This window comes from Coregonus lavaretus (assembly GCF_964263955.1).
Source record: "Coregonus lavaretus genome assembly, chromosome: 12".
Classification (NCBI taxonomy): domain Eukaryota; kingdom Metazoa; phylum Chordata; class Actinopteri; order Salmoniformes; family Salmonidae; genus Coregonus; species Coregonus lavaretus.
The window spans coordinates 43,220,990-43,247,521 of NC_139999.1; the positions used below are offsets into that span (position 1 = coordinate 43,220,990).

The 26,532-nt window shown below is 42.3% G+C and overlaps 3 protein-coding genes across 3 annotated transcripts in view; all 3 read right to left on the reverse strand.

The window, feature by feature from the left end:
* Window positions 1–679: 679 nt before the first annotated feature.
* On the reverse strand, window positions 680–4,615 carry LOC311138017 (acidic mammalian chitinase-like). The gene is made up of 10 exons (XM_084172666.1): window positions 4,588–4,615; window positions 4,186–4,447; window positions 3,942–3,998; window positions 3,074–3,239; window positions 2,696–2,820; window positions 2,425–2,548; window positions 1,886–2,068; window positions 1,614–1,730; window positions 1,279–1,411; window positions 680–1,056 (listed from the first exon to the last, which is right to left on the reverse strand). Exons 1-10 carry the CDS (start codon window positions 4,610–4,612, stop codon window positions 809–811), a joined length of 1,440 nt encoding a protein of 479 aa, XP_084028792.1. The 5' UTR covers window positions 4,613–4,615; the 3' UTR covers window positions 680–808.
* Window positions 4,616–8,695: 4,080 nt separating this feature from the next.
* On the reverse strand, window positions 8,696–12,249 carry LOC311138051 (acidic mammalian chitinase-like). Its single transcript, XM_084172700.1, has 11 exons — window positions 12,188–12,249; window positions 12,032–12,061; window positions 11,564–11,768; window positions 11,406–11,462; window positions 10,996–11,161; window positions 10,665–10,789; window positions 10,322–10,445; window positions 9,934–10,116; window positions 9,689–9,805; window positions 9,456–9,582; window positions 8,696–9,316 (listed from the first exon to the last, which is right to left on the reverse strand). Exons 1-11 carry the CDS (start codon window positions 12,210–12,212, stop codon window positions 9,108–9,110), a joined length of 1,368 nt encoding a protein of 455 aa, XP_084028826.1. The 5' UTR covers window positions 12,213–12,249; the 3' UTR covers window positions 8,696–9,107.
* A 6,255-nt stretch (window positions 12,250–18,504) lies between these two features.
* The window catches only part of LOC311137829 (contactin-2-like), a gene marked incomplete at both ends in the record, with an annotated part of 34,597 nt that continues 26,569 nt past the window's right edge, over window positions 18,505–26,532 (reverse strand). The window contains 13 exons of the mRNA XM_084172429.1: window positions 18,505–18,614; window positions 20,084–20,252; window positions 20,708–20,820; window positions 21,879–22,065; window positions 22,835–22,950; window positions 23,165–23,399; window positions 23,545–23,765; window positions 23,872–24,030; window positions 24,297–24,417; window positions 25,153–25,328; window positions 25,533–25,660; window positions 25,992–26,142; window positions 26,271–26,400. Coding sequence (XP_084028555.1) covers window positions 18,505–18,614; window positions 20,084–20,252; window positions 20,708–20,820; window positions 21,879–22,065; window positions 22,835–22,950; window positions 23,165–23,399; window positions 23,545–23,765; window positions 23,872–24,030; window positions 24,297–24,417; window positions 25,153–25,328; window positions 25,533–25,660; window positions 25,992–26,142; window positions 26,271–26,400 — 2,016 coding nt within the window. The remainder of the gene's footprint in view (window positions 18,615–20,083; window positions 20,253–20,707; window positions 20,821–21,878; window positions 22,066–22,834; window positions 22,951–23,164; window positions 23,400–23,544; window positions 23,766–23,871; window positions 24,031–24,296; window positions 24,418–25,152; window positions 25,329–25,532; window positions 25,661–25,991; window positions 26,143–26,270; window positions 26,401–26,532) is intronic.

The following is a 26,532-nucleotide window of genomic DNA, read 5'->3' on the forward strand; positions in this document are numbered from 1 at the left end:
GCTGGTGTACAAAACCGAAAGTAAAAGACGCAAAAACAAAACTTGAGCACAAGATGCATACAAATAGCACACATAGAACAGATCTACCACTTCTTAGACTTGCTTTCAATGAGCATGACAGATCTATAACTCACATTTCTATGTGAATTTGGTCAGGTCAACCAAAAAGTTACATATTGCAGCTTTAAAGCCCCGATGCAGTCTTTTTAATTACATTTTTAAATCATCACTGTATGTCTAATAAATCACTGTGTGTGTGTTTCATGAAAAAAACTAATGAAATAGCGAAATGTATTTTTTATCATTTATATTCCAGAGCCACCTTTTCTGTTTGAGATACTCAGTCTGATCGTGTGAGCGTGTTGATACAAATTTAAATATATTTACATACACAGCCCTGATTGGTGGATAGGATAATCTAGACCATACAATTAGGATACTAATTTAATAGAATCTCTATGGTCTAGACACTAGAGCCTACCCGACATACCCCTTCAAAGTAGGAGGATACATATGCAAATAAAAGATGGCTAGTCATTGGTCAGAAAAATCTGATCAGATTGTGATGTCAGGTTGTGGGCCAAAAACACCATCCCACCTGAACAGGCTGAAATTCCAGGCATACACTAGAAGGGCATTATCATAATTTTCACAATTTCCAAGTGTTATTTCGACCTCATAGTGTAGAAATATAATTTTAAAAAACAACAGGAAATTAAATGTTTGACTGCACTGCGCCTTTAAAGTTGGTAAATACAATGCTGGCATTAGCGATGCTATTTCACTCCCTCACTCCCGCACAACACGCTTAAGGCCACACGCAGACCTTGGAGCTGGGGTCGAAGACGGAACCGTTGCCACAGGTGTTGAGGTGGGTGTTGCCATGGGCGCACATGTAGAAGGTGGTGATGTCGTCTGGGTTGGCGTAGATGCCATCAGGCTTGCCGTTGCAGAAACCTGTCCCAGGGGCGTGGGTGGTGACGGTGGTGGTGGTGGGGCGTGTGGTGGTGACTGAGCCAGGTTTGGGGGTGGTGGTAGGGGGCAGAGGGGGTAGTTCTGGATGGGAGGAAAAATAAAAGGAGAGCGGGTTTTACTATGAAAGACAGAGCTGAGGTGATGAAACAGTGATGACATTTCGTAACATTATTTAATCTGACTGGATTTATCATAGTGGCCCATCACACAGTGGGATAATCTGGTCTAGTAGGTGGTCCATTTCAGATTACACTTCAGTTTTTGAATATCAGGTTTGCTCCTTCACTAAAACTTCAGACTTACTGATGTCAAGAAGGTTGCGCAGGTGTCCCATCAGAGGGTGGTTGCCCTCAGCGCAGAACTGGTTGGCGAAGTCATCAAGATCCAGGGCCCACACGAAGGCACCGCCAAATTTGTTGTCCTTCATGTAGCGGACCTGTGGGATCGAATGAGGAGACAGCGGTAGATAGACAGAGACATAGAGACAGAGGGTGCATATATTTAGAGGATATGTCACAGAAGTTTTATTAAACCTTAAGTATCGTACCAGACTTTTTGTTGACCACTTTAATGACTATGGGCAAAAATATTTTCATATCTAAATTACTATATTATGTTAACTGATTAGGTGAAATGACCTTGGTCTCATAGCTCTGCCTGGAGTCGAATCCAACCCACTCATTGCCCTTGTAGGCATAGGGAACCATCTGGTCTGCAATCATCTCAACTGTTGCGCCATTTATGAAGGTGCAGATCTTAACAAACACATAAAAGGGAGTTTGTTTAGTGAAAAACTCATGCAAAGGTCTCCGTTGTACAGCATATTTGGAATAACAATGAAAAACTGATATCTAACTTTGCTTAACATTTTGGTCTTGCGTGAATGAATGTTTTGGCCCCCAGCTCTCACCTCATAGTAGGCCCAGAAGCCGGCCTCGCGGGTGTAGGGCCCTGCGGAGGCAGGGCCACTGGCTGGTGCTCCAACGCTGGTGTCAGATGATGTCAGACGGAAGGTACGACCATAGGTGGCGAAGCCCATGTTCAGCTTCTCCACTGGGGTGCCATTGTCTCTCCAGTACTTCATGGCGTAGTCCTGAGAGAGAAAGAGGGGAGGTAGAGGGATGGAGGGATGGATGGAGAGAGAAGTGAGAAATGTAGCAAGTACTTCAGCAGTGCTAGGGCATTTATTGTTGTAGAACAGCACCCGAAAGTAAAGTGGCACCATGCTTTTTCTATCATGGTGAAAATGTGTAGCAAATGTCATGATTATACCACACCATGATAAGCAAATAACATCAGCAAATCTGTTTGATGTTTTAAACCTATTTTCTTTTATAAAGATGGAATGACAAGGGTTTTAAACATACTACTTGCATACTATGGGTTTACAATAATATCATTATACATACTGATAAAGATTCTGTCAGTCTGTGTGTTATTTTTCCTTACAGTGTTGAAGTAGATAAGATCTCCCTCGTCATGAGCACCGCGGTACAGGGGGCTGTTGTGTCCAGTGAATTGCTCCCAAGTTCCGTGGAAGTCGTAAGTCATCACATTGATGAAGTCCAGAGTCCTGGAGACGTACACACAAACAGACACACAAACTATAACCACTGAGAACAGAAATGTCACCTAAAAACTGTTTCTAAAGCTCCATAGCTATTTAAACTGATTGACCTCTGCAGGAAACATTCATATTCAAAAAAGCCGTCAGACTCACTTGGCGACCTCAGCAATCTCATATCCAGCATCGATGGTTCCCTTCCCAGCGGGCACGGCAGCGGTCAGCATGAGCTGGGCATTGCCAGTGGACTTGGCCTCAGCTGCGTAGGCTGCCACGAGCTCCTGTATAACACACACACAAAACATCATGGGTCAGAGAGGGTTGGAGATACACAGTAAAGACGTATTATGGGGAACCATAGGAGCTGGGCAAAATATCTGAATAGTATGCCTCCAGTATGCTAGTGAATAAGAAGAGTTTCTTTTCTTTGGTAAAGCTCTTTGAATGCCTGGAAAAGCACTATATACATCCAAGCCATTATTTATCTACATTACTACCATTGAGTAATAACTGTAGTGGAGGAGCCACACCCACTTGGCAGAGCAGAGTGAACCTCTTCTTGTCCTCTGGGGGGCTCCCTCTGGACCCGGGGTACTCCCAGTCCAGATCCAGACCGTCAAAGCCGTGAGTTCTCAGGAAGCTGATGGACGACTGGATGAATGTCTGACGGTTGGCAGCATTATTCACCATGATGGAGAACCTGAAGAGAGGAAGAATGTTTAATCATGAGTCTGTATTACAATACACCATATGGTTTCTAAATACTACCTACTAATGTACTACTTCCACAGATATACTACTAGCTAATCTCTCATGGACAAACTAGGTAAACATAAATTGAGCATCTGACCAAATTACACGAGATTTTAGTTCTGGGTTAACTGAGAGTTTGCTACTACAACACCATGATGGAACACCTGAGAGATGATCAAGGTTTTGTCAGGACGCCATAATATAATACACCGTATAGTTGCTAAAGTGTGCTAAAAGTAAATTAGCACAGATACCAGTGGTCATATAGTACTGATAGTCATGATCAAAGTTATCTTGACAAAAGCACTTTGAACCGCATCCTATCTTCACTGAAAACATGATAGTTGTGTGATTTCACGTGCCCTAGTATATTTAGGTCCGCTGTAGCTCAGTTGGTAGAGCATGGCACTTGCAACGCCAGAGTTGTGGGTTCGTTTCCCACGGGGGGCCAGTATGAAAATGTATGTACTCACTAACTGTAAGTCGCTCTGGATAAGAGCGTCTGCTAAATGACTAAAATGTAAATGTATAGTTAACACACACATCTCACAAATACTATGATACAGTAGATACAGTTGCAGATAATCTAAGTAAGCCAAATGTATGGTGCGTTTCATAGCCCTGTAGCGTGACTAAGGGAGGTACTCACTGGGAAGAACCAAAGTTCCATCCTCCAACGGCCAGCAGAGTCTTAAGATGAGGATTCCTGCAGAGAGACGGCAAAGAGAGGAGGGGTTGAGATTATTCATCAATTTTGTATATGAGTACATTGATAATTCTGCAAGTGGCTGCTAAAAACAAGCTCCAGTTCAGAGGAGTGATTAAACACCAGTTAAACTAAATTCCAAATTATGCAACACCAACACTAATAAGTTGTAAAGCGAGCCACTTACTTGGCCTTCAAGGCGTTGAAGGACTTGTAGAGGACGTCATCGTTCCACTCGTAGGTGACCAGCTCGTTGCGGTGGTTGAGGATGGAGAAAGCATAGATCAGGTGAGTGCACAGGTGGGCGTCCACATTCTCGGGCCTGTACTTCCCTTTGTCTTGTCTGTACTGAGACCAGTTGGTGAAGTAGCACACCATCTTGGGAGAGGCAGCAGCTACGGTGGAATCTGAGGTGGAAGCACCCAACTGGCACAGCACCAGGCACAAGCCTAGAGAGAGAGAGTGTTTTAAAAGGCAAAGCAAATGTCTATGTAAATAGCCCCAAAAACGTTTATGTCAAAGCATATAATTTTACTAGAACATTAAAGGCAGTGATAGTGCCTGGTGTAAACTATGGAGTCATAGTCACCTGCTAAGATTGTCAGTTTAGACATCTTGACTTCTGTTCGATACGAGACAAAGAGAGAAGGAGAGAGTGTAAGAGATAGAGTGAGAGACAGACAGAGAGATATTTTCACCAATGATACTTGGACCTGTCATCATGATATTTACAGTTGGTTATGCCAGCATGGAACAGATGCAAGGTTTTGAATATTACCTGCTCACTACAGACAGAACAACAATAAACTACCACCACTCACATCTCCCCATTAAATTAACCTGACCCACTGCACTGCACAGGGTACTGTCCTAAACAAGTGCCACAGTTTTGAAATAATAATTCAATAATAATTTGTGCATTCACTGACTCTCATTAGTACATTGATTTAGTTCGATTATTTAGTAAACTAAATTAGCAATGTCCTTAGATTCCCACAAAATCCTTTCCAATAGCGATACTGCATCAGTTGTTGTCAGAATGCAATACAAATAATATGAATAGCCAGAGACTAAAGATATACAGACCAAGACATTGAAAGCAACATTGGCTAGCAACTGAAACAAAATTGCTACTATCATCGAAGGCACATTTATCCAATTACACAATGAATCAAGTTGGTCCTAATATGACCAGGGAAACTGTCAGCTGTGACTAGTGAGTTTCCTTCTAAGCTTACCGTGAGAACTTCAACGATGAATGAGTCAGTGATGAGAAGTTTGGTCTGGCTTTTTATATAGTTTATCCAAGGGTGGGTGGGCCCCCATGGAACCAAATGGGAGGGGGGTTGATAAAAGGTGTGCAATACAATCAGATAAGTACAGAAGAGTATGGACTGGGGTGGTGATTAATTTATGACAGGCCAGGTAATGTACAGTACTCAGCTCAGAAACGCAAAACAAGACAGATAAGACACTAACCACATAAGAAGACACATAACCTGAGCATAAACAGATAAACAATAGTGCACATTAGATTGGTAATGTTGTATTTCTATTCATTTCCCATTTTAGTAGAGATTTTGAGGTCAAAGTAATTCATATGAAGCATCTATACTTTGAGAATGTCCATTCTGTGTTTGCAAAACAATGTTATGTACAGTATAAAAAAACTGTAGCTGTGATTGTACACTGATTGTACAAAACATTAGGAACACCTTCGTAATATTGACTTGCACCCCCTTTTGCCCTCAGAACAGCCTCAATTCGTCGGCACATGGACATGTCGAAAGCACTCCACAGGGATGCTGGCCCATGTTGACCACAATGCTTCCCACAGTTGTCAAGTTGGCTGGATGTCCTTTGGGTGTTGGACCATTCTTGATACACACAGGAAACTGTTGAGTGTGAAAAACCCAGCAGCGTTGCAGTTCTTGACACACTCAAACCGGTGCGCCTGGCACCTACTACCCTTCCCTGTTCAAAGGCACTTAAATCTTTTGTATTGTCCATTCACCCTCTGAATGGCACACATACACAATCCATGTCTCAATCGTCTCAAAGCTTAAGTGGTTAAACATCCTTCTTTAACCTGTCTCCTCCCCTTCATCTACACTGATTAAAGTAGATTTAACAGGTAATATCAATAAGGGATCATAGCTTTCACCTGGATTCCTCTGGTCAGTCTATGTCATGGAAAGAGCAGGTGATCCTAATGTTTTGTACACTGTGTATATTTAGCATTTAGAACAATTTTGATCATAATTGGCACAACTATCCATTTGCTGGAATTATGCGAACACATTAATTAGTCATATTATGTGCATGTTGCCAAGGTTGATAATAATAATCATCATTTGTTTAGATTATGCTACCTGTGTCCCGAGCTGTCAAAAACAGCTAAACATTTAAATAGTTGACCCTTCTCAAATGTATTATGGCATATCTGATTATCTTTGATCCAGCAGGTTCATATCTGTACTGAATTACATATTTAAAAAAAAAACTTAATTTTTAAACTTTGATCTCTTATGATAACGATATGAATTTCTGGCAGTGGTTTGTTGGGGAAAATTGGTTAAGTCACTGCCATGTGTTTTTGGCAGGTGCCTTGGAGCAAAGTTTACTTGGATATTTAATGTCAGCAAAATTGTAGTTTTGTTGGCGCTTTGCTGCGCATGTGCACTCACACATATAATAAAAACAAAACAAAGATTAAATAAAATATATATCTTATGTAATCTTTCACATAAATGACAACATTTACAAATCACTTACTACTGCTGAGACTACTGATTACAGTAATATATAATAAGAGGTGCAACAACCTTTAATAACTGTCTATCAATAAATAATAAACCTTATGTAAACTGTCCTCGTGGAATATGGCACAGGTTGCAGTGCTGCATTTTTTTTTTTTTTTTTATAACATTGACTTGTATAGTTAAGTGACAGCAATGACAGTTCCTTTTAATCATGTTTTTTTTTGTGTGTGTGTGTGTGTGTGCAATATCTACATAACAAAACAGTTACTGTGGTGTCTATTTGTAATTTCCTTACATTTTGGGCACTTTATTAAAACAGTGAATGAACACTCAGCTTCAGTCCCCGTGGGATGCATTATGCTATGTACAGGGCTGCATTGTGGCTGTTAACAGCATATTTCACCCACTAGACTTTGTTGATTATAATGAGAGAAATCAATACCACCATGAAGAAGTGTTCACATAAACAGCTGTATTTTATGGTACCCTCATTACTGGGATTTACATTGAAATGTTATGGTAAGTTGATTATTATATTATCTTTACCTGCTAATTAATACCCTTTAGTTTCTTTAGGAATGATTTGATTGAAACAAGTGCCATTTGTACATATGGTAACATGTAATAATAATAATTATTCTGTTGAATTATTTCAAGAAGTGACAAAATATATTTTTTCACCCTAAATGTCTCAGCCTTCTAAACTGTAACATAAATTAATTAGCTACCATGACCTCTTTCGGAGGCCATCTGAATCCTGTAAACGGAAAGCGTGTTATCTACACTGATGTACAAAACATTAGGAACACCTGCTCTTTCCATGACATAGACTGACCAGGTGAATCCAGGTGAAAGCTATGATCCCTTACTGGTGTCACCTGTTAAATCCACTTCAATCAGTGTAGATGAAGGGGAGGAGACAGGTTAAAGAAGGATTTTTAAGCCTTGATACAATTGAGACATGGATTGTGTATGTGTGCCATTCAGACAAAATGTTTAAGTGCCTTTGAACGGGGTATGGTAGTAGGTGCCAGGCGCACATATTGAGTGTGTCAAGAACTGGAACGCTGCTGGATTTTTCACGCTCAACAGTTTCCCGTGTGTATCAAGAATGTTCCACCACCAAAAAGACATCCAGCCAACTTGACACAACTGTGGGAAGCACTGGAGTCAACATGGGCCAGCATCCCTGTGGAATACTTTCAACACCTTGTAGAGTCCATGCCCCGACGAATTACCGCTGTTCTGAGGGGAAAAGGGGCTGCAACTCAACATTAGGAAGGTGTTCTTAATGTTTTGTACACTAAGTGTATGTGGAGACATCAGGGTAGTAATAGTAATGGAGCACTTTGGACAAAGGAGTTTATTACTCTCATAATGGCCATTATCTGAGGATAAGTGTTGCCAATGTAACCCATAGCATACACTCTGACTGCTCTGCTACTATGACCATGGGAGAACAGTTTCTCATTTCGCATGTTTTCTGGTAAACATCCAGGTTTGTTGGAATGAAAATATAAAATGTTGTTTTATATTTTAGTCCACGATATTAACTTAGAAATGACTTGGTAAACTGGTAGTAAAATAATATTAGGGCTGTTATGCATCATCTTGTGTGAGATTACTTAACGCCCTAACAATGTGAAGTTCTCTGAGACCAAGTGAAAAGGGCTGAACTACAGTTGTAGTGATTGTGACACATTCTTATATGTCTGTGGTTGTATTTGCAGGGAGGAGAGGGACCGTTGACTAAATGCTTGATATATACAGTTTAATCATAGCTAATGAAAGTGACAAGCGGACATTACACTGTATGTGCTTTAGTGCTGTGACATGCAGGATGTTTTTCCACAATGAATCACGGGTAACATGTTGAAACATTACAGCACTCTTCAATTTCATGGAAAAATACATTTTACATAAGTGAGCCTGTATATGAAAAAAAAAAAAAATTATAATTAAACATGTGGTCCTCTGTAGCTCAGCTGGTAGAGCACGGCGCTTGTAACGCCAAGGTAGTGGGTTCGATCCCCGGGACCACACATACACAAAAAATGTATGAACGCATGACTGTAAGTTGCTTTGGATAAAAGCGTCTGCTAAATGGCTTATTATTATCATTCATAATATGGTCTTGGAATATTGTGAGTATGGTATTCTTTTTAATTGAGGAAGACAGTAGTCAGGCAAATATAAAAGGACAAAATGAAAATAAGTATATTATGTCAAATTTTGCCAGTTGCAGTTCAGGACCAGTTCCTAGGGTAGGTTATTGCCGTTACAGCTTGTTGTTATCAAAGGTTGTTATAGCATTCTAATTAATTGTTCCGACATAGCTAGCAGTCATTCAGGGCCAGTCACAGCACTTGCAGGCATCAATAAAGACCAGGTCAGGCTGGCATCTGTGCAGGTAGGTGTTGCCACGGAAACACTGGAAATAGGTGGTGTTGTCGGAGACGTTGACGTACAGGCCATCTGGGCGTCCAGAGCAGAAGCTGAGGATGGGGTCAGGGGTGGTGGTGGGGGCCCGAGTGGTGGTGGGCTTGGGGGGGAAGCCTGGGAGGGAGAAAGGGAAGGAGGGGTGGAGGAAGTGAGGGGAGTGTTAGATGAGATGACATGAAGACCTACCTTTACTGTACTTGACTTAGTGGTTTATAAAAAAAACTTGAATTTAACTTAATGGAACTGAATTTACCCAGAGAGTTGCGGAGATGATTGACAAGAGGGAAGGGACCATCAGCACAGAAAGCACCAGTGAAGTCATCCATGTCCAGAGTCCACACAGAGGCTCCTCCCAGGTTCTTGTTCGTCAGCCAATGGACCTGATGGAGCAAAGAAGACACAGACAGATGTGTAAACATGGACATGGGTATACAGAGAAATTGATTGATTGATGGATAGATTGACTGAGATGTTCCTGGCGTGTACCTTGGCAGCGTAGCTCTCCTTGCTGTCGTAGCCCACCCAGGAGCTGCCCTGGACGGCATATGGGACCTTCTGCTCATCAATCCACTCAACAGTGGCGCTGGAGGTGAAGGAGCAGACCTGGGAGGAGAGAGAAACATTCTGTTAGCTAATGACAAACAAACAACACAATATGAAGTAGAGTGTTTTGCGATCCGTGGCCTGTATGCTTTGAGTTTGAGAAAAAAGGCCTCATGGATCAAATGTACCTCGTAGTGGGACCAGTATCCTGCTTCGCGGGTGAAGGGGCCGGCATCAGCGGGGCCGTTGGCGGGGGCTCCCAGGCCAGTGTTGGAGGTGGTGAGATGGTAGGTACGGCCGTAGGTGGAGAAACCCATCAGCAGCTTCTCAGCAGGGGCACCGTTGTCCAGCCAGTAGGTCATGGCAGAGTCCTAACACACAGGGACAGGTGGTTAGGACAAGGAAGCTAAGTTGGAGGACATCAACACCAATATTTCCTATATTTAAATAGTTTGTTTACAAGTTTCCTTTATATCATCATGGTCAATAACACAATGGTTTACAAGTACTTCCTGGTTTAATACTCAGCATGGAATAGAATCAATCCTAATAAAACCAAGTGTGTGTTAGTCTTACGACGTTGAAGTGGTAGTGTGTCACTGAGTCGTGGCTGCTGCGGTACAGAGGGCTGTTGTGTCCGGTTGCTCTCTCCCAGTGTCCATGGAAGTCATAGGTCATCACGTTGATGAAGTCCAGAGAGCTGCAGAGACATTTAGAGACAAGTATATGAAGTATAGTGTGTTTGTTGAGTTTGTAAGATTCATGAATTGGATGTATGGTGTTATTCTCTATTATGAGGTTTTCCTTTACTGACTAATTTGTCTTTTTAGATCAAATGGAATTTACCCCAACTCTGGTTTAAAATCAATTGGAAGTGTGTTTGACGAATCTCTTTCAGCCTCAGTCACATTCTGCCTACCTGGCGATCTGGGCCACCTCGTAGCTGGAGTTGATGGTGGGCTGTAGAGCTGCCACGCTGGCAGACAGCAGCAGCTGGGTCAGCCTGGTGTCTTTGGCGTCGTCCTCAAAGGCCTTCTGCAGCTCCTGTAAAGCCATATAGAGACATAACGCTCTGACAGAAAGTAGTAGAAACTATATGGCCCTTCAGCCTGAGCTAACCCTTCAGAAGTTATGGCTCTACAACCATAAATAGTCCCAGAAAATGACAGGAACACATTGAAAGATATTGGTGCAAATCCTCACTCATGTTATAACTGTCAGTAAAAAAAAAAGGTTATGTGCAAGCTTACCCTGACGAGCTCGGTGAACCTCTTCCTGTCTCCATCGGGGCTGCCGTTCTGAGTGGGGTACTCCCAGGCCAGGTTGAGACCGTCAAAGCCGTGGGAACGCAGGTAGTTGATGGCTGACTTGATGAAGGCCTGCCGGCTCTCAGGTTTGGACACCATGCCGATGAATCTGGAGGGGTGGAAGGAGACATAATGTAACCGTTACTCTGGTTGTGAGCCTATTCGAAAGGACTGAAACCCAACAGACACAGCAGTCCTCCAGATTAGGACAAAGACTGGGAAACACTATGATAAAAACTTGCAACATTATAATTGATATCTCAGGTGCTGGGTACAAAAAGACAAATCTGCCCAATGTGGAATTGCGCAAAATAATATTGTGATGAACCAATAACAATCATCACTAGACTTACGGGCTGAGTCCTTTGACTGTGCCTCCGACAGACAGCAGAGTCTTCATCATTGGGTTCCTGCAGATCAGAGAGATGAGATGAGGAGTCAAACCTAGTGTTCATCATGAAGTCATCAACTAAGGCCCAACTCTCACTGAAGTCAACCCAGAGTCACTCACACATTCTTCAGGTTGTTGAGGCTATTGTACAGTGTTTCGTCGTTCCACTCAATGGGGGCGACCTGGTTGAAGCTGTTGATGGTGGCCAGGCTGTAGATCACATGGGTGCAGAGGAAGGGGTCGATGTTCTCAGGGGTGAACTTCCCACTGCTGGGGCGGTACTGGGCCCAGTTGGTCATGTGGCACACCAGTTTGGTGGAGGTGGCTGAAGGTAGAGGTGGAAAACTATTCAGAGACAGCAGTTCACATTGACCCTTTGGGGTACCTTAAAATAGCAGGCTGGACAATTGTGTTTATTGGGATGCCCTCTTTAATATTCCAAATGCTTATGGGGGATGTGTGGTTTTTGATGCGATTGCCAAGCCTCTTGGGTGTGAACCACAGATTTAGATAGAATACATAATCTATCTCTATGGTCTAAACATGTCAATTGAGAAATGTAAAAAAGTTGATGAGGGAAATGCTTACCAATCTGCACCATCAGCAGAAGGCCCAGACCTGAGGAGAGATGACAGTGTTCACATACACTGAATGACCAAGACCCAGAGGTTCATGTTGAAGAATAATGATAAGAATAAGATGAGGATGATGATAATGATTAGAATGACTGAGGAAGCCATTTACCTGCAAGCACAGTGAGTCTGGCCATTGTGTTGTGAAATCAAGTCTGTTAGCCTTAAAAACAATGTACCTGTAAAAATAAATACCAAATAAAACATAAATACATTAGTAGACACACAAACAAAAAAATTAATAAACAAATACTTAAATATAGCTATATAACAACATGTTATAATTATACAATTATAACATTTCATAGAGCAGTTATGTTTTTATGTTGTTAATTCAGATGAAACAAGTTTGTAAATATTAAGTATTGGATACTGTTCGTATTACACAATCCCTAATATTTAGCAATGAACCTATGGTTCTTTAATAGCGAGATAGCAAACAAAGCCAGATTTATGTATGTCCAGACCTAGGTCAAATGTATAAACAATTTCAAATACTTGAGGTGCACTTTACATAACTTGACTGGTACAATTGAATCGATGAAATGGTCCCAAAAGTGCAAACCCCACCCACCCCACAGTGTATTCTATAATGTATTTGAACCAAGTCTGTTACTGCATACAGATGTAGGATCTTTTTTTGATCACTCTTTTGTTGCTGTGAATTTTCCTGCACAGCAGGAAATGCAAACTTGTAGTGTATTTGAGGTTTAAAAAAGCTTCTAAAGTTTGTAATTTCCACTTTGAAATGTCAGACTTCATTTGCCGTAATGAAAAATGTATGTACCCCCTACGAAAAAGTTAATTTAATTATAATTCACATAATAATTCACATTTCCTGTTGCTGCAGGATTATTTTCCTGCTGTAGCAAACTCGCTCAAATGAATATCCTACATTTGTACACAAACACTCACCCACTCACTGTTAACAAACCTGCTAGATCTCTTCACATGCAATTCATAATTAATAAACACACTTTTATCACTATGTAATCCATGATAAGTAAGGTGCAATATAGTAGGGATATTACCTCTGATATTACAAGGTATGTTACATAAATGAATATAAAGTTACATATTACATTCAGTAAATGAATATAGACGTGACCATGTTACCTTTCTCCACCAGTGACAGAGGGAGAGTTCCTGCAGTATGCTGTGCTGTGTTCTTGCTGATTTATACTTCTCACTTTCCCTAATAATAATTGGTACCAAAGTGCAGGTGATAAGATTCCTGGGTATTCTGGGAAGTGGGAGACATACTGATTACCTAATAGATTAAATTACGCACACTAGGTAAAATGGCAATTATTATGACTTACTTGAAAAGGGGCTATTCATGCTGCTAGGTCACAACCTAATATGATCATGCTACATCTGCCATGCAAATTCAACAGTGGTAAGGAAATAAAAAACACAGTGGAACAAGCATGATTTAAATACAATCCCAAGGTGTTTATTGAGTAATATTTACAAGTGCCATACCCCACCCCTTCACATTCCCATTTAATCACAGATTTAGATACCCAATGGTATCAGAACATATCAACATTTCAGCCCAGCCAGCTGACAGACAAACACATCCTGGCAAACAGGTTGCCCTTAACCACTGATACAGTGACAGATTTGTTTTCAGCCCCGTATGGTTCAGGTTATGATTAGGGGGAGTGTAATCTGATCCTAGATCTGTGGTTAAGGGCAACCTCTACCTCAATAGCCATTGTAGCTTCCACCAGGAAGTGAGATTTGAACCGACCAATCAGACTTCTTGAAGTTGACACATAATATTCAGAGAACAGTAGTTGGAAAATATGTCACCTTAGTATTACAGAGATGCTGTAAGATGATAATTACTTTTAATGGGTCTTTAGCTGATGGGAACTTTGAATACAAAAAGCGTTGGGTTAACAAAAACATTCACACACACACATACGCAAATGAATAAGCTAGCATTAAGTACATAACCAAAAAGGCAGTGTTTCCAATATTTCCCATTGGGTTAGAAACAAAGCAAGGGCAGATGACGTGTACATGTGTTGTGTGTCTTTCAGGTCTATACCCGTGCTGGTTGAAGAAGGAACAACACTAACCACCAAACAGTAGGCTATTTTTTCGGAGTTTGTGAGCTAAGTGTACTCTAGCAGTACAGTATCTACAGACTGATGATAAGTGAGATCCAGTGTATATATATTTCTTCACTACGATAACTCCTATCTTGCTCTTGAGGGAACAGAGGCTGCTTTCTCAGTTGGCAGCTCTATCAGTTTATCTTGAACATTATTGAACAGCTAGATGAGATATAGTGTATAGTGATCTCAGAGCTGGGTGGTCCAGTAGCTTACAGCATATAGGGCCATCTGTTAGGCCCTGCAGTAACTGCTACATGGAGGAGAGTGAGATATCATATCACCAGCAACATGTTTGACTACAGTTTGACAGGCAGGTTGAAAGAGAGTCGAGTTGACTCCCTTGTTCTGCAGTTTCGTATAGCCAGACAGTAGTTCCAATCACACATTCACTGTCTTCAACTACGAAGTGTGAGTTTGAGTTTCCCCAAGTAAGTCATCACTGCAAGACATCTGGACATTCACATATTTTTAAGCTGCCCTCTTTTTTTTAAGTTACAGTGAGCCACATACAAAAACAGTTTATAAAACACAACACTCCCAATCCAATATAAAAGGACCCTGAATGAACACCGTCAGGCACAGGGTAAAGTGGCTTCACACACTAAAATCCAAACAACATTATTGGTCTAAAACATAAAAACTGTCAGGTGGGGACTAGTGTGGTGCTGAATATGTCTATGTATTAAAAAAGACTGTCACTAATGGGCACTCTGGGTATACACTTAGAAAAAAAATGCTATCTAGAACCTAAAAGGATTCTTCGGCTGTCCCCATATGAGAACCCTTTGAATAACTATTTTTGATTCCAGGTAGAACCCTTTTGGTTCCAGGTAGAACCCTTTCCACAGAGGGTTCTACATGGAACCCAAAAGGGTTATCCTATGAGAACAGCTGAAGAACCCTTATGGAACCCTTTTTTCTACGATTGTACTGGTGGTGTTGCTGTACTAACAGATTGTCATCAACATGTTTCATGTGCAGAGTGTGTTTGTATCTTGCTCATTCTGATGTTGACAATCAGTCGATGTCTGTTTAAAAGAGTCAATAACATCATAATAACTTATATACAGTTGTGGGCACTACAAAGTGAGATGTAGCTAACAAACAAACAGCACTGAAAAAACCAAGTGGTCCATCATCCAACCACTTACTCAACAAACCTTTTTCACCACCCAGACTTTTACAAATAACAAAAAAAAACATGATTTTGGCTTCTCCGGACCGCTTGCAAACCATAAAAAGTATTATTTGATTCCTACACTCCTGAGATGTATTGAAATCATAAACTTACAATACAATTTACGATGACCCACAAACCCTGGAGTGCCACAAAGCTTCTTGATACCTTGTACTGTTCTACTGCATAGAACAACATGTAGTAGCATACATGTACTGCTACTGGCCAACCTGCCTCTCAATGGTTCAGAGCAACAGAAATGGAGAAAACAACAAGAGACAACATACAGTAGTTGCCATCTTGTTTGCTGTTGCCTAAGCTTTATGTACCGGTAGTTATATTCAGAACAGACACACTGTGTTGAAATGGCTGTTTACCATTGAACTACTTGACTATGCCCAAAATCAATAGTTCAAGGTATTATACAGAACACACATTCCACAGACTTTACAGGTGCAAAGGGTATCAGATATGGAAAAAGAAAGTAGAATACCAACTGTTCAAATGCTGCCACGGGTTTAATATACAGTGGCAACAGGCTTGACAAAGACAGTGGTTGACATTGTAACTCTGGGAACATCGGGAACATCTAAACGGTGTGCAGGTACTCTCCTTGCTTTCCATCCAAATCAATCCTACAGGGGCTTCATGATTAACTAGCAGATGCGGCATGTTCCTTAGATGACGTATCCTTGCTGTGAACTCTCCTCAGACAGACAGTGTTTATAGCAGAAGTGTTGCATGATTAACAGTTAATGAACAACAGGACATGTTATATGAGAGGTGAACGATAACACTGTCCTTTGTGATCAGTCTTCAATACCTGCTTTCATAGTTTTATCGCAACAATTGCCATGGTGAAAGACCTCTTATCTTTCAGCATAGATGGGTTTCATAGCCAACCCCAAACCACTGAATGTAAATAGTTTTCCATTTGTGTCAGAATCTTCTAAACAATGCAGGCACAAAAAAAGTGTAAACAAAGACCTGATAAATTTTGTTGAGTTCTCTCAACATAAAATAAACGATAAAAAAGGTAAACATTCATTTGGACGAGTGAAGTTATTCATCCGTTCGCTGTCGTCGCCATAACTACATCACATAAATCAAACAAACCAACACACAGGCAGAAAATCCTAGGTTGAGACAATGGGTTGTGTCATAAGAAAGTAAGTAAGCGTTCCATTCACAGGGGGTTCCATTTGAAGTAGACTTCCTGAAGAACCATGAGTTTTATGGCATCACTGTTTTTTCCCCCTTCATCTTATTCTAGAGAAAAACATAAGAGTTGGTCAGTGTCTGAGTGAACCAGGGATGTCTACTGTTCTGTATGTACTGTATGTCCACATAATGTTCTACATACAGAGGTTAAGTTGGGTTACATATAGTGCTGAGCGATTAACCAAAATGTTATTTTTCGTTTTTTAAATAACTAATTGACCGATGTTGGTTCAATTATTTGAATTCCATTTAGTTATTTTTTTATACTGTAAGCTCAATGCTCTGTTTCTCTAGAGAGAAATCAGATCAAGCACAAACTGTGTGACGTAGTAGGGAGTTGTAGTTTCCAACAGCCCAATATTCTACATAGTTTAGTGCAGAAAACGTGGTAATTAACTACAATGACCATAATCCATTGCGTGCCTACTTGTCCGGTCAAGTTGGTGGGGCAGATACGGAGAGGGAGAGAAGAACGTGTGATTGAGAGGGTTAGAGAGAGTAGTTGTTTCTTCGCGAGGTATCTCTTCCTGACAATACATGAACTAAGTGATTGATAGTTGGTAATCAGCAGTCATAAAAGTATGCCTTATTTACTTGGAAGAACTACTAAAATAGTGATTTTGTCAGACAACATAGGCAGCAGCTCTATAGCCAGCAAATATATAGGATGACTCGACCGGGAGCATAGAGATAGAAGGCTGGCTGGCTGCTACTCCATGAGTAGAGATTAGACAATGACTTGGAATAAAATAAAAAAGGGCCCAATCAGATCCGCTTTAGCTGACATCCACATAGCTGATGTTTTGACCGTGTAGTAGGTGGAACTGTGTTAAATCTGTCAAATCCACTCAGCCAAAGCATCCAAAGCAGCTCCCAGCATTATACCTAAAGTGGACATTCCCATTGGCTGCACTGAGTTGCAATAAGAGAAATCCCATGCAGCCTTGTTTACAAGTTTGAACACCTGGATGTGAGACGTAATCTACACCTTATATTTAGTTGAATGATTTTCAATTTAAGCGTAATTATTTCTATATATCCTACACTTTCTTGTTGTGAACTTCTAACGCAAATGGGGCGGGTGTGGCTTTGTGACAATGATCGCCAGAGGAGCTGCTCACTGATTTGACTGCAATGTCAAAACATCCACTATGCAGGTGTCTGCTATCGCCAGTTAATGCTTGATCTGATTGAATCTAGTCCAAAGTTATCAAATAAAATAAATGTATACATACACAACAATGAAATATTTTATTAAATAAAGTAATGTGAATAAATGATGGTTAATAAGTGATAAGCAGTATTGGGCAGTCACTACCATCATGGGGCTTTAAAAAAAAATGTTATTCTGTGTTGTTACAGCATTCAACCCACATAATGCATAGTGCATTTATTGTAAAAAATGTAACATTGAAACCGAAATCGAAAACCATGATTATTATTTTTTAAACGAAACGAAACCGAACAGACTTCAAAAAGCACTACTGACATACGCTATCGAGCCTAGGGTTCATAGCAGAGTAGGGGAAGCCAGGAGACATGGAGAGTGTGACGCGTTGCCCTGCTGCTGTGACGGAGAAGGACAAAAGCCTATCGTGTCCCCATAAGGAATGGTTCTAATGACACCAACGTAATTGACAATCAGGTAGTCTGACCCCTTGAAACCCATAGACACACACACATAAAAAAATTCCCGCTTTGATGTTCTTATAAAAAGAAGAATAAAATCACAATTAGTCATTTTAACTCCCCCCATCCTCCTTGCTTCAAAATATTACCCCACACCCCCACACCCCTGTCCTCCTGTTCAAATTCCCCTCTCCCCCCGCCACAATGATAGATAGGTGAATCTGAACATTAGGCTTAGACCATGAAACCATAATGTCCAGGGATTGGCGGAGATCACAGGTCCAGTAAGCCAATGAGAGTGAGGGAGAGTGTGGCGGTGAGAAGGAGAGGAGCGTGATTGGACCATGGGGATCTTGCTTGATTCTGCACCATCATTCCAGTTCCTGTTTGAGAGAAAGAGAGAGAGCGAGAAAGAGATAGAGGGTGGGGGGACGGGGTGGGGGGTCAGAATTTTAGACATGCTCTAGTACAGTATTATCCCAACAGTTGCCTTCTTGTCTCCTTTGCTTTTTTGAGGAGTCACAGTTAGGGGCTCAGAATAGTGACAGACAGCTCCTAAGGAAAACCCCATTGACTGACACTGACTCATATTTAAAACTGTCTCTCTGACTGGCTAAAACAGCTCTTTTGTGGTCTAAAATGTGCAATATGTAACTTTTTGGGCGACAGCAAAATTCTCACCAGCTTCAAACAACTGAAAATACAATATTTTTGGTTATGGAAAATATATTTCACAGCGGTGTCGATGGTACAATGATTCTCTACACTATACTTGCTTGTTTTGTCACATAAACTGAAATTAGGCGAACTATTAGAATTTTAGCAACCAGGAAATGACGGAGCGATTTCTGCATAGTGCATCTTTAAGTAGAATTTAAGGACTAATGTGTGTACGCGTGTGTGTGTGTGTGTTAGGTGCGGACGCATCCGTGTGTACAGTACAGATTTAGGATCTTAATTTGATCACTCTTTTGTTGCTGAGATGTTTCCGCACTAACACACGGTTATATTAACAGTATTCTACTTTTCATGTAGCCTCGTTTTGACCAGCTAATAGCCTAACCACCGATCAAGCAACATTATGGATTAAATGTTCAAATCCTGCTTCTGCAAAATTAAGACAAATTAAAAAGATCCATATGTGCATGTCTGCGTGCACTAATACAGAGCCCAGTGAGGCAAACCCCCATTAACCCTCACTGCCTCTCACTAAACCCTGTCACTCACTGACAAACCTCAACTTCCCTCAGCAGCCTATCAACCTAACTTCACAGGCAGCTGCCGTGTGTAGCCGCAACTTGAGACAAAATACAAATTAGTCCCTTGGTTCAAATTAGCACTTATGCTCTTGTAAACTTATGCTTGTGACAGCTAGCTAATCCTGTTAGCCACGGGCCACACTAGCTGTTGGGGCAGACTCGGTGCAGACAGGAGGTGGGATTTGATTTATTTCCTGCTGTAGTGAGATCTAGTCACAGCAGGAGTGGTGTTGCTTCTAGGCAAGTCCCAGGTGGGGATGTAACTTAAACCTGACACAAAACCTTGCCTGGATAAGCTCTGGGGCTATGTGGTGTGTGACTCTGTAATAATGTGTTGTGCTGAAGTCTCATTTCCATCAAACCTCAGTGTCAGTGGCTATGTTCCTATTATATCTCTTTCCGCCCAAATGTGCAATTGTTCACTTCCCTTCACTGATTTGAAAGGAAATAACTGGTATATACATATGGTGGAAATTCCTTTTAGTCTTCCTTCCACCAATCCAATGCTTTTAGATTTGTGAGAAGTAGTGAACGAGTGTACACCTCAGGAAAAAAGTGATATTATTGGGACGCACCCAGTCAGTCTGTCTTACCTGAGTCGCGGGAGACAATGGTCTCGTGTGCGGCTCCGTCTCCGCCCTCCCCCCAGGAGCGTATCTCCAGGACCACATAGCTGTTGTCTTTGGGTAGGGGCAGGGTGACAGACGTCTTCCCCTTGTCCAGAACCTTTAGTGCAGACTGGCCCTCATGCTTATACAGCACCTGAAAGAAGAGAGAGAGAAGGAAAATCTTCACTTCAGATTCTGACAAACTCTACAGAGGAAATACAGTTATTTCATGTTTTTCCTTTGCCCCTATGTTTAATGTTTGTTTAAGTATTTTTGTTTAACTAACTAATGTTTTTATTTCTTTTCATTTTTCTTTTTGCACAGTATCACATTATAAAAGCAATAAATGATTGTTAATGTTATCTATTGATGATATGCCGTACCATGCTCTTAGATTTTTTTATGACCTTTTTATTACTCTGAAAATCTGATTATATACAGAAGTAGCTCATTATGACTTATCCAAACAACATGAATAATGTTGGCCGCATATCCCCTTTCACTTCACACATCTTAACATTATATTATATATTTTGACAGTGCATTTGCAATATGACAAACACATACCCACCTGCACACACACCGTTCCTTCAAACAGACAGCACTCACCTTGTAGCCCAGTACAGCTGATTCGTTGTCTAGGGCCTTGACATGATCCCACCTTACAGTTACCCATGAGCCATCAGTTTTCCAGAACACATTACCAGGGGGACGATTAGGAGCTGTAAACATAAAAGAACAACAGACAACAAATTAGAGTTACCTGACCAAGACCTGACCAGGAAGTTATTGAAGAATTAAACTTAGCAATGTAATAATAACTTGATAATACAAAGGTCTCACGCACATATTATAGATACAGAAACGTGACAATCCAAACTGTAACCGAACTGCAAACTAAAAGGCATGATATCATATAGAATATATTAACATAGGTTTATGTGTGTGTTATGTTGACGTTAGTGGTGTTAAGGTATCAGAGTGTCTACAATACACTCTTATAAATAATGGTTCCGAAAGTGTTCTTCGGCTGTCCCCATAGGAGAACCCTTTTTGGTTCCAGAGAGAACCCTTTTTGGTTCTACCTGTAACCAAAAAGGGTTCTTCAAAGGGTGGGGACAGCCGAAGAACCATATTAGGTTCTAGATAGCTCCTTTTTTTCTAAGCGTGTAGCTCCAGGAGAAGAGGAGAAGAGAGAGGAGAAGATCCTCTGTATCAGGATCTAAATCCCCCACTAGAATCCCTTTACACCCTTAAAGGAAAATTCCACCCACAAACTATATTTTGGTATTTGTTTCATCCGTCCATTGTTGATATAGTCCCAAAATGTTTTGCATGTCAGCGATAAAGTTTTCGAGATATATAACAAAATGCATCATACCGGCTGTATTTCTGTATTTTAAAAGTTACATATGTTGAAAACTTGATAGCTGACATGCAAAACATTTAGGGAACTATATCAATGGACAAATATTTTTGGGAGGTATCTTTCTTGAAGCCCAGTAGATACCGGTAGTCAGGTGCATGGTGGTTATCTCCCCTCCCAAACACACTGTGTGTTTGACCCCCTGGGGTATTCTCAGCTGGTAGGGACAATCCATCTTAGCCCACAGGGGAGAACTCATACTTACACTACTGGCCTAACCCAGTTATGTCACATATGATCCTGGAGGAGGGTTGGGGCCAAGGGACTGAAATAATATTTGAGTGTGTGTGTTTGTTATGTCATACATACAGTACGGTGTGTTGGTGGTGGCAATACTGTGTGTGTCCTACATACGTGGTCTCCTGGTAGTGACAGTGGATTTGGGTGAGGCTGGTCCTGTGCCAGCGCTGTTGTAGGCCAGCACAGTAACATGGTACCGGGTGCTGGGTCTCAGTCCTGCCACACGAGCCGTTGTCTCCAACCCAGCTGTACGCACACGGTCTGCAGCTGCCTCCCGCTCATGCTGACGCCAGTACCGGATCTGTAAACACACATTTTGTTTAGTGTGCTGATGCCACCAAGAGTACATCTCTGTGAGAAACTGGGGGCCTAATCCTAGGAAAGGTTTGCAGCAAAATAGTTCATTTTTCCCAAAAAAATAAAGTATCAAATAATTATGACGGTTTCTTCCTCACAATATACTGTGAGGTAAATATGAACAGATCACCTGAAGGCCCTAAAATGTAAGCATTTTGATATCTTTCTTATCTAAACAGTTTTCTTTCAAATGCGTACAATAACCAGATTAAAGAGCAAAGTTTCCTCCAGCTGCCCTGTCATAACATTAATGACTCTCACTCTGACTCTCCCATTTTTTCCCCTCAGGGCCATCATGATAACCAACCATTAGACCTAATCTGCCTGGCGACGGACAAAAACATGCTGATCCCAACCAAACAGCACAGCAAGTAAATGAATAAAACCCTTATTAGTAGGGGGATATAAGACATCAAGGCTGAGGAGATGAGGTGAGGTCAACTCCAGGGCAGTGTCACCTCAGGATGGTAATAGCACCATAGCTGTTATCTCAGTTAACCACCACACCAGTACTGACTGGTTCAGACTGGTTTGAACCAGAAGTCTAGAGATGCGTCCCCAATGGCATGCTATTCCCTTTATAGTGCACTACTTTAGACCAGGGCCCATTGCTTGTCACATTGTTTGGGGTAAATGCACATGTCGGGGTATATCGTGAGATATATTTAATGGTATATGTATATGTTCGTGTGTATGTTGTGCAGGTCCTTAACCTCGTAACCTCTGAGGATGCCGTTGGCGCTGAGGTGTTGGACGGGGTCCCACGACACCTGCATCTCGAATGCCGTCAGAGCCGTGGCGTTGATCCTCGAGGGCGCCACCGTGGGCTCTGCATGGAGGGGCAGGGGTCAGAGGTCAGGGGTGAAATTAGGGTTGGGGATAATATCCAACACACATAAGTACGATAAACACAATGAACAATGGATTTACACAATGTGGTTGGTAAATTCATTTAGTTTTTTGTGTTTTTGTTCGCCCTCTTGTGGCAAAACAGCATAATGTTCCTCTTCCTTCCTGTATGCCCCCGATCTGTTCTGACTCACCCTCCTCTGCAGAGTGCACCAGGGCGATCTGGCTGAAGGGACCCTCTCCTTTATGGTTGTAGGCTTTGATCTTCACCTCAAATGGGCAGTAGGGGGACAGGCTCTGGTTGGAGTACACGTAGCGTGATGACTCCACATTAGAAACACGCTCCACCACCCACGTCGGAGAGTTCCGCTTCCGGAATGCCAGGATGTAGCCGAAGCCATCTCCATTCTGGTACTCTCTGGCCATGGGCTGGGATCAGATTCAAACAAAACTTTAAGTCAACTTTGACAAAGACTAAACTCTCTAACTTTCTCTCTAACATGCACAAACACACACACACACACACACGTACACACACACATACACAGACAGACAGACAGACAGACACACTTACGGTCCAGGTGATGATGAGTTCGTTGCGGTCTCCTCCTCCTCCACCTAGTCCACTAGGGGCCACTGTGGGAGCTGCTTGCTGGGTGCGTACAGTGTGAGAGGACATGCTAGGCTCTCCACTACCCAGGATGTTACTGGCGATGACCTGGAACTCATAGTCCATCCAGGGCAACAGGGCAACCACACGAGCCAATTCAGCATTGCCTTCAATGTTAGATGGGTCTGTGAGGGGAGAGCAGGAGGGGGAGAGGTCAGGGACTGATTGATTGATATAAAAACATACATTCATACACACGTGTGCACACACACACAGTGGTGGTCCTCTCACCTGTCCTCATCGTCCTCCATCCAGATGACAGTGGCGAGCGACCCATGATGACATACTTCCCGATGGGGCTGTGGTTGTCATAGCCACGACTCCACCGCAACTCCACCGACGTCTCGGCAACATTCTTCACCACTAAACCACCAGGAGGTCCCGGGGGGCCTGAGGAGAGACAGTTGGAGAATGCCTAGTCAGGACTTTTATCCAACTTCCTTCATTTACAAGCAACTACAAATCCTCACCCAGAAAGTAGTGGACGGAGCTCATTGTGGCCTGGGGATGAAGAGGATTACGCAAGTAAGTAACTAAGTAAAAATCCTCATAAAATGTAGAATCGAAATCCTGCAATGCTGTAACACAAACATTTCATGAGGATGACCATCATAGAAAAAGGGCAGGTTAGTTGTTGTGATATTCTCAGGTCTTACCTCTGACTACCAGTTTAGCGGAGGCTGAGGCGCTGTCCACCACGGTCTGAGCTGTACAGCTGTATGTACCTGCCTGACTCAGCTGACCACTCACTATCAACAGATCCCCTATGGTCTCCTTCTGTTAGAGAGATATAGAGGGGATGGAGGGGGGGGGGGGGGGGGGGGAGAAAGACAGAGAGAGAGAGAGACAGAGAGAGAAAGAGAGAGATTGTTCAGAATTAGAGACATACTCAGTAATTGGAGACATGGTCTGTCTCATACAGAGAAACAAGTCAGGTATTCAGTATTCATATAATCACAGTTTCACAGCAGTACCCAAGGTAACTTTAATTCAAATGAAATTCAATTATATCCAACACTCTGCTTTGAAAGTCTATCCCATTATAAAGACGACTCCAGTGACAGTGTAATCATGGTGCTGACCGTAATTTGTTTGGGTCAGGATTATAAACTCTAATCCCCAGTAAACCCAGAGGCATGGAAAACGGCAACGTCACATCATCAACCTAGAAGTGTTTAATTAGCAAGACATGAACAGTAGGGTGTGACTCTGCACATCAAATTGAAAGTTTCCTTGATATGGTGTGCAGCTTAGATTGCAATGACGCATATAATATCTGACTAATGTTTTGTAAATACACCCTTCTTCATGGTTCTTATTTTCATTAACCCTACCAATCACACAAAAAAATCATACTAATGTATTTTTGATTTAAAATAAACAGTTAAGCATTTTCAAACTGTATGATTGAAAATAACCCCAAGTGAACCTGTGGATTTTTTGTTGTCTTATTCATCATGACGCACCCCCATTCCTGCAATGGTACGTTCTACTGTGGTCTGACTAACTCACCCCCTCCACACGGTGGTACGGTCCAGCGGGGTCCTCCAGGTCCAGCAGAGCTCCGTTATGAGCCCAGGTGAAGGTGAGGTCCATGGTGGGGTCATGTGACGCGTGACACTGCAGCGTGACATTCTCCTCCTGGTTGATATCAGCGTTGGAGGGAGCCAGGGTGATCTTAGTGGCATCTGGGGAAGAGAGGGGGAGAGAGCGAAGGAGGAGAGGAGGGGAGGAGTGAGACTGTCTTAAAACTACACAGGTGTTTCAGTGGGCCAGTGTGTGTGTTTGTGTGTGCACGTGCGTGTGAATGTGCATGTCGTGTGTGTGCATGTGCAAGTGTGTGTGTGTGTTTTTGCATGTGTCCCTGGTGTGTACCGTGTGTGTGTGTGTACCTCTAACTGACAGGTGTCCAGTGCTGTTGGCCTTGCCCAAGTAGTTCTCAGCAAAGCAGGTGTACTTCCCCTCATCTGCCCTGCTGATGTTGTGGATCCACAGGATCCCATCTGGAGTCACTGTCACCCTGGGAGAAGAAGCAGGAAACGTAATCTTTATTATCCCAACTGCTTGGAAATTCATTTGGGCTTTTTATGTGTGGCAGTTTGCACTTGTTGTTAGGTGGGAGTAGTGGACAAAATCGAAGCTAAAACATGAGACACTTTTCCTTCAGATCACATTTCTCTTTTAATCTCCATTTTACCAGTTATTCTGCCATTTATGTTTAATTCCCTCCGGAGATGTAACAAGTACATATTCATACACACACACACACACACACACACACACACGTAAGTGTGAATCCAAGGTTATAGTGAGGTTCAGGGTCAGGTGTGTGTTTGTGTATGTGCGTGTACCTGCTGCTGTTGGTGAGGAGCTCAGTGCCACGGCTCCAGAACAGGGTGGGTTTTGGGGCGGCTCGCGGCCGACACTCCAACATCACCTGCCCCCCTCGGGCTGCTGGGACCAACCTCCTCACTGGGTTGGAGCGGAAGTCTGGTGCCTGGACTGGAGACCACAACACAGGGGTAAGGACAGGGGGATAGAGAGGTTAGAACTCGGGTGTTAAGTTGCATTTCTCTTGGGCTGCAGTGTTTATGGGGTTTGGTTTTAACCCTTGAACCCTGACCTCTCACCTTGCACCCTCAGTTCGGCATTGGAGTAGATGGTGCCGTGTTTGTTTTCAGCCACACACTGATACATCCCAGAATCCTCCAGTGCCAGGTTGATGATCTTCAGACGACCCCCGTTGACCTCCACTCGGTCCTGATGTCAGAGTGATGGATGGATGCAGAGATAGAGGGAGGAAGAGATGATGGAGAGATAGAGGAAGGGATGGAGGGAGACATAGGTCAATTAATACGGAGGGGGAAAAACATCACATAAGGGAGGGGAGAA

What these genes read in the sequence shown, in the direction of transcription:
- LOC311138017 (XM_084172666.1), bottom strand. Translation starts at nt 4,612, where the DNA reads ATGTCTAAACTGACAATCTTAGCAG. An exon ending in ATCTTATCTACTTCAACACT is followed by an intron (nt 2,069 to 2,424) that starts GTAAGGAAAAAT and finishes TTTCTCTCTCAG; the next exon opens with GACTACGCCATGAAGTACTG. An exon ending in GCGCAACCTTCTTGACATCA is followed by an intron (nt 1,057 to 1,278) that starts GTAAGTCTGAAG and finishes CCTCCCATCCAG; the next exon opens with AACTACCCCCTCTGCCCCCT.
- LOC311138051 (XM_084172700.1), bottom strand. Translation starts at nt 12,212, where the DNA reads ATGGCCAGACTCACTGTGCTTGCAG. An exon ending in ACAGTCAAAGGACTCAGCCC is followed by an intron (nt 11,162 to 11,405) that starts GTAAGTCTAGTG and finishes CCACCCCTCCAG; the next exon opens with ATTCATCGGCATGGTGTCCA. An exon ending in GATACTGGTCCCACTACGAG is followed by an intron (nt 9,806 to 9,933) that starts GTACATTTGATC and finishes CTCTCCTCCCAG; the next exon opens with GTCTGCTCCTTCACCTCCAG.